The following is a 7,267-nucleotide window of genomic DNA, read 5'->3' as shown; positions in this document are numbered from 1 at the left end:
AAAAACGATTTTAAATCTGCAATTTCATCTGTATTATCTACAATCAGTAGGATGTCATCAACATAAATAGCAAGGAACACCACTTTCCCATTTGTCTTCTTCTTGAACAAAGAATAATCATTCAGAGATTGCTCATATCCTCTTGATCTTAAAGCATGACACATTTTGGCATTCCATTGCCTTGAAGCTTGTTTCAGGCCATAGAGGGATTTTTTAGCTTATAAACCAGATTTTTGTCATGTAATGCCATGCCAGGTGGAACTTTCATATAGACTTCCTTCTCTAGCTCACCGTGAAAGAAAGCATTATTCACATCCAACTAAAGCATACTCCAATTTTTCTTAACTGCAACAGCAACAAGGCTTCTAATTATAGTCATCTTGACTACTGGTGAGAATGTCTCAGTATATCTATTCCCTATTTTAAGGTGTATCCCTTAACTACTAGTCTTACTTTATATCTCTCTATAGAACCATCTGACTTATGTTTGACTTTAAACACCCATTTGCAAGAAATAGCCTTCTGTCCAGTGGGCAATGGTACAGCAGTCCAGGTGTGATTATCATCAAGTGCCTTAAATTCAACTGCTATAGCTCCTTACCATTCTGGAAATGCTGCAGCCTGTTTATAAGAAGTGGGCTCTTGGATTGAAACCAAGGCCTTGTCCACAGAAGTGGCATTGAAACAAACAAAAGAGATATCCTCTCCAATAGACACATTTTCACACAAAGATGTAAGAGTGTTACTGCAATACAAATCATTAACAGTATTGTAAGATTTCTTGGTCTTGTTTGGACATACATAATGTTGTAAGTAGGCAGGTGGTCTAGATGGCCTAGAGGCTTGTCTAGGTACAATATTATTTGTATTTTGAGAAGTTGTATTATGAGAATTAACACTGTGATTATTGATAACTGGAGAATTAGTAATGTTGTTATTATCAGTTGTAATAATGCTTATATTAGTAGTAGCAGACTAGTAGTATTAAACATATCAGGCATAACATCAATATCTTCATGCACAGCTACAGATCTGAAACTATTTGAGGAATCAGTAATACATGGAAAAACATCCTCATGAAATATAACATCTCTAGATGTAAGAATGAAATGGTTCTCTAAATTTAACAACTTATAGGTCTTTTTACCAAATGGATAACCTAAGAAAACACAAGGAGAAGCCCTAGGAGAAAACTTGTCTCTCCATGGATTTGCAGTTAAAGCATAAACAAGACAACGAAGGCTCTCATATGAGATAAATCAGGAGTCTTACCAAAAAAAACTTGATTAGAAAGTAGTCTATTAACAATATAAGTAGCAGTGAGTACACAATCACCCCAATATTTAGTAGGCAAATTAGACTGAAACTTTAATGCTCTGACAGTTTCTAAAAGGTATTTATGTTTACGTTCCACAACTCCATTCTGTTGAGGGGTGTGAAAACAAGTAGTTTGGTGCATAATACTATTGTCAGACAAAAATTGAGCAGTAGAATCACTTGTACCTAATTCAAAAGCATTGTCTGATATGATAATTCTGACTTTCTGATCAAACTGAGTTTCTGCCATTTTATTAAAAGATTAGATGAAACAAAAAGCATTGCTTTTGTAGGACAAGAGATGTATCCAAGTACATCGAGTAAAATCATCTACTATATTGAGGAAATATTTGTATCCATTATAAGTAGGAGTATGGTAAGGACCCCATAGATCTATATGAATTATCTCAAAAGGATGATAGAGGTAGATATACTGGATGGAAATAACAATCTGTGTTGTCTTGCTTTAACACAAACAGTACAAGATACAATATCATTCTCAGGTATAAGAAGTTGTTTTAATTTGTAAAGAGGAACATGCCCCGGCCTATGATGCCAGGTTTTACACGAAATCTTAGAAACAACTGAACTAAGATTACAACTGTTATCTTCTTTATTCCCTAGTAATGATGATTTAGAAATATCATGTTGCAGCAGATAGAGGTCATTATGATTTCTACTAAGGATCAAGTGCTTCCTGGAAGAGTCATGCAAGTGGCAAAGGTTGGGGGTAAAACTCACTACTGAGTTCAATTGTTTGTTCAACTTACTGATTGAAAGAAGGTTATATTAAAACATGGAACATAAAGCACATTAGACAGGCAAAAATCTGATGTGATATGCACAGTTCCTACTGTATCAATGGTTACTACCCCCCCCCTCCCCCCATTTGGTAAGGACACCGTGTATGGTTTAACAATGGCTTGGAAATAAGTGAATAAAATCTTATTAGAACAAAAATGGTCACTAGCACCAGTGTCTAGAATCCAAGTATTAGAGAATTTAGAGCAACAAGCATTACAAGAAAAAGAAGTGGATAGAGAACTCATACCAGGGAAATTAGCAGAAGAAACTTGATTATTATTATTATTATTATTATTATTATTATTATTATTATTATTATTATTATTATTATTATTATTATTATTATTATGATAAGAAGTACTTGTTCCATCTCTTCTTGTTTGACTTGATTGACCCCGTCTAGTGTTGAAAGCAGGCACTACACCATAAACAGCACTAGAGAATTGACCATTCTCAAAACCAGAAATTATAGTTTCTTGATTGTTGTAGAACACATTAGCAGTTAGTCTTCTTTTCCTATTCATTAAGTGATAACAATTGTCAATTGATTGACCATTCTTCTTGCAATAGTTGCAGAAAATGGTTTGTCTTCACCAGAACCAGGATTTGGATTTTGAGCTGTGCCTTTATTGAAACCAGTATTATTCCCTTTATTTCCAAGATTATTGTTGAAATTTCCATGATTGTTTTTGTTCCCATAACTTCTGTAATTAGTACTGTTGGAATTATTATAATTCCCTTGATTTTTACCCGAATTCATGTTCTTATTACCCTGATAACCCTTGTTATTACAGGAATTTCCTTTATTACCCATATTCTTGGCCATCATAGCAGAAGAATCTGCTTGGAATTGAGCAGTATTATGGATCTCTCTCTGCCTTTCTTCCTGCAGGAGATTATTGTAGATGACAGAGATCTTTGGCAATGAATTTTGCATCAAAATTGTGCCTCTGATTACAGCATAAGAATCATTCAAACCCATTAAAAATTGAACCACACGCTGATTTTCTTGAAATTGCATATGTTTTTCTTGTGCTCCACAGTTACAAGTACAACACCTTGGATTCATTCCCATGCTAGCTATCTCATCCCACACAGACTTCAATTTGATAAAATACGTAACAATATCATCTTTACCTTGAGAAAAGTCGTTTAATTTCTTTTGGATACCATACAGTTGTGTGCCCTATTTGTCTGCCCAAATCTTTCTTGAAGCTCATCCCAAGCATCTTTTGTTGAGTTGTTGAAAAGAATGGAATTAGCAATGGTAGGATAGACAGAGCTGAGAATCCAGGAGAACACCACATCGTTGCATCTTTGCCAGGCTTTAGCTGTAGGGGCAGTTGCAGCAGGTTTTGGAATGGACCCGTCTATGAACCCAATTTTATTTTTAGTAGAAAGAACAATTAACATGGATCTCCTGCAACCATCATACCCAGTTCTTTCAAAGATATTAGCAACGAGTTTACCACCAGGAGCATCAGATAGATGAACATAATGTGGATCATTCACGTCAATATTTTTGTTATTCTCTATTTCAGACATCTTGAATTATTATGAAATTTATTGAATGATGAGGATAAGAAAGAAGAAGAAAGAAAAAAAAAGTGTGTGCGGAAGCGTAATGAAGACAAAGAAAAAAAAACAGGTTGAACAGAAACACGATCAGAAAGACCCAGCTCTGATACCATGAAAGAATTCATGAATCTTCATGTTTAGGAAGATGAAGTTGTATATGGCTTGATTGATTTAATGAAAGATTAGAGAGAGATAGAGAGAAATTGTAGAAAGAGAATTGTTGAGAGTTGTATTGAATGAATACTGTGTCTTACAATTAGAGATGGGTATGACCTTATATACTCAAATATAAACCGACATAAGGCCATATAACAAACTTTTAACTAAACCTAACAAACTTCTAACTCTAGTTAGGTTAAGTTAACTAGACTTAAATTCCTTATATTCCTACAGTTGGTGGTGGTTATGAATTAATGTGGGTAAAGAGAAGCAAATTCGAATGCGGTGGTGAACTTGGGTGAAGAGATGCGAATGGATAGTGAGGTGAAGGTGAAGGTGGGGTGGACAACGTAGTAGTGTGGATGTAGGTGGGTTGGGTTGGTGTAGGTGGAGGAGGGGTGATTGGTGGTGTATATGGGTTGATGTGGTGGGGAAGTTGGTGGCGAATTAATTAGTAAGGGTAAAATGGATAATTTATGTCCTTTTTTAAAGATTTGGTAGTACCAATGAAAGAAATTGGGATTTTGGGTATAACCTTTAAAAAAATAATTATTTTAGGTATAAAGTTTGAAAAAGTGTGTTATATTAAGTATAAGTTCTCAATTAATTAATACTATATATTAATTCCAGAAAGCAAGGAACTTCAATATAATTAAAGAAAGTTATATAAATTAATTATACTATATAGTTTTAAATCAATAGCACCGTGTGATGGACCCGATTAAGGGATCTCAATGCAAATATTATTAGTTTGGGTTAAAATTAAATTATATAGAAGCTTGGTAATTTTTCCTAAACATGGTCAATTTTCTTAAAATAAAATAATTAATTAAGATGGTCAATTTTCTTAAAATAAAATAATTAATTATAATGGTCAATTTCAAGGAGACTAAAAGAAAGAAGATGACAGGTAATTTAACTAAATATTTATAGAAGAATAGAAGATGGTCAATTTCCTTAAAATAAAATAATTAATTAGTATAAACATGTACATTTATGATATTAATTATTATCATCATAAAATTAAATATTAAATTTAAAATCTATGCAGTTTTATTAAATTTTATAGTTTATTGGATGTATAGAGATGTTAATTATTTAACATACAAAAATATAATAAGTAGGTTATAAATAATTCAAGTTAGATACCATAATATATAATATTGCATAATTCTTTTGATTTGATTTAATGCAATGCATATATGTAATATATTTATGTAAATATATAATACTCTTAAAATTGATTGTTTAAGTAGTAAAAGTAATTTCGTCAGTAAAGAAAAGAATTGTAGTAACATTGAATATAGTTATATGATAGTAATCACTCATTTTTGAATAGTAAAGTAACAATATTATCAACGAGATTAGTGAGAGTAGTAGAAACAACAACGGGAGTAGTGAAATAATCAATATTAATGCGGCAATAGTGAAAGTAACAATAATTACGGCATGAGTAGTGAAATTATCAATATTAATGCGGCAGTAGTGCGGTAACAATAATTAGGGCGGGAGTACTAAAAAGTAACAATGATTACGGGCAAGTAGTGAAATGTTATTATTATTGTTTCATTAATAAGAGTAAAATATTAATAACGGGAGTAGTGAATTTGTCTCAAAATATATTTCATCGTAATTTTAAGACATATTATAAAAAATATATTAATGATAAATTTATAAGTTATATAATTTTAAGTAATTTTATTTAATGAAAAAAAATAATGATAAATAAAGATAACCCAGACGAAGCCGGACAACATACTAGTATACCCTTACAAATATTCCACCGAATACAACAGAAAACAGAGTGACACAATTCCACACAAGAAAGAGAGAGCATGCAAACATTGTTTGTACAAAATACAGAAACAAGGAATCCACAAAAGTTGACAAAAAATGTACTCCCACTACCTCCTTCCACACTAATAACGTCAAATTGAATCCTCTCTTTTTCAACACTTTACTTCATCACTAATCCAAATGACAACCACCACCACCAGACCACCACCACCGCAACAACAACCACCGTCAACCACTACAACAAACCGCCGTCAAAACCAACCACACCAATACTACTACTCCGGCACACCATCATACTACTCCTCCTCCTCTTCACCATCCCTAATCAAAGGCTGCTGTTGTTGTCTCTTCCTCCTCTTCTCCCTCCTCGCTTTAATCGCACTCGCTCTCATCCTCCTCGTCGTCCTCGCTCTCAAACCCAAAAAACCACATTTCGACCTCCAACAAGTCTCCGTCCAAAACATCTACATCAACCACGACACTTCCACCACCGCCGCCGCCGCCGCAACACTCTCCTTCACAATCCGGCTCCAATTCACCGCGGCGAACCCGAACAAGGTCGGGATCAAGTACGGGGAGTCGCGGTTCACGGTGATGTACCGCGGGGTGCCGCTTGGGCGGGGGACGGTAGCTGGGTTTTATCAGGCGGCGCATAGTGTGAAGAATACGGATACGGTAGTGAGTGTTGATAGGGTTAATTTAATGGAGGCGGATGCGGCGGATTTGATTAAGGATGCTAGTGTTTATGATAAAGTTGAATTGAGAGTATTGGGTGATGTTAGTGCTAGAATTAGGGTTGTTAGTTTTGATTCTCCTGGTGTTCAGGTTTCTGTTGATTGTGCTATTGTTATTAGTCCTACTAAACAAGCTCTTACTTATAAACAATGTGGCTTTGATGGTTTAAGTGTTTAGGGAGTTAGTTTAATAATTGGTTAAATGAGGATTTATGAGGATGCAATATATATGGAAAGTTTTCTAATTTTAGTGTATCTAATAATCAAAGTGTTGAAATTGTAGAAATTAATGCAGTGATTTGATCTGCAGTTTTTGTTTTTATATTTTGACTTTTGTGTAAGAAAAAGGTGATATCTTTGTAAATGAGTTTCCCAAATATGGGTTATTCGATTTGATGATCAAGTGTTATATGAAGAAAGACTATATTTTACATTCGACTCGATTTATTTTAGGACAATTGAGCAATTTGAGTAATATTGTCTGTTTATTAAAGGATCTTTTGTTCTTCTTGATCTTAATCCGTAGATATTGCATGTTTTGTTGCCTAGTTTGAGTTGATTATTGATTCATGTAATTACCCTATGTGAAGTTGTTGGTGCTGAATGTGTCAATTGATCATTGATTCATACATATGGATGAAGATCATTCGATCACTTGAAATCTAAAGTTGGAAACATAATGGTAACTGCAAGGATTTATTAATTTGCTGGAAGCTGATCTTAATAGTCTAATAGATGTAAAGATTTGTATGAATTTCTCATCTTTACTTCTATATTGACTACTGTTTTTCATTACTTCCCTTGGCACTAACGGTTTCAGATGATGGGTTCATCTGACTCTAAATCATTTCAGATTTTTGAATTTAAGGCTGTTCTGT

At 33.8% G+C, this 7,267-nt stretch overlaps 2 protein-coding genes across 2 annotated transcripts; one reads left to right on the top strand and one right to left on the bottom strand.

The window, feature by feature from the left end:
* Window positions 1-597: 597 nt before the first annotated feature.
* Window positions 598-2,645, bottom strand: LOC141649782 (uncharacterized). Its single transcript, XM_074458462.1, has 4 exons — window positions 2,483-2,645; window positions 1,273-1,560; window positions 977-1,159; window positions 598-914 (listed from the first exon to the last, which is right to left on the bottom strand). Exons 1-4 carry the CDS (start codon window positions 2,643-2,645, stop codon window positions 598-600), a joined length of 951 nt encoding a protein of 316 aa, XP_074314563.1.
* A 3,082-nt stretch (window positions 2,646-5,727) lies between these two features.
* On the top strand, window positions 5,728-6,817 carry LOC141648157 (uncharacterized). Its single transcript, XM_074456642.1, has 2 exons — window positions 5,728-6,657; window positions 6,700-6,817. Exon 1 carries the CDS (start codon window positions 5,836-5,838, stop codon window positions 6,565-6,567), a length of 732 nt encoding a protein of 243 aa, XP_074312743.1. The 5' UTR covers window positions 5,728-5,835; the 3' UTR covers window positions 6,568-6,657; window positions 6,700-6,817.
* The last annotated feature ends 450 nt before the right edge of the window (window positions 6,818-7,267 follow it).

This window comes from Silene latifolia, chromosome 3 (assembly GCF_048544455.1).
Source record: "Silene latifolia isolate original U9 population chromosome 3, ASM4854445v1, whole genome shotgun sequence".
In the NCBI taxonomy this organism is placed as follows: domain Eukaryota; kingdom Viridiplantae; phylum Streptophyta; class Magnoliopsida; order Caryophyllales; family Caryophyllaceae; genus Silene; species Silene latifolia.
The sequence above is the reverse complement of the archived record's forward strand: the minus strand, read 5'-3'. Positions and strand labels throughout refer to the sequence as shown.

What these genes read in the sequence shown, in the direction of transcription:
- LOC141649782 (XM_074458462.1), bottom strand. Translation starts at nt 2,645, where the DNA reads ATGAATAGGAAAAGAAGACTAACTGCTAATGTGTTCTACAACAATCAA. An exon ending in TTCTAATCAAGTTTTTTTTG is followed by an intron (nt 1,160 to 1,272) that starts GTAAGACTCCTG and finishes GTGTTTTCTTAG; the next exon opens with GTTATCCATTTGGTAAAAAG. An exon ending in TGATATGTTTAATACTACTA is followed by an intron (nt 915 to 976) that starts GTCTGCTACTAC and finishes CTAATTCTCCAG; the next exon opens with TTATCAATAATCACAGTGTT.
- LOC141648157 (XM_074456642.1), top strand. Translation starts at nt 5,836, where the DNA reads ATGACAACCACCACCACCAGACCACCACCACCGCAACAACAACCACCG.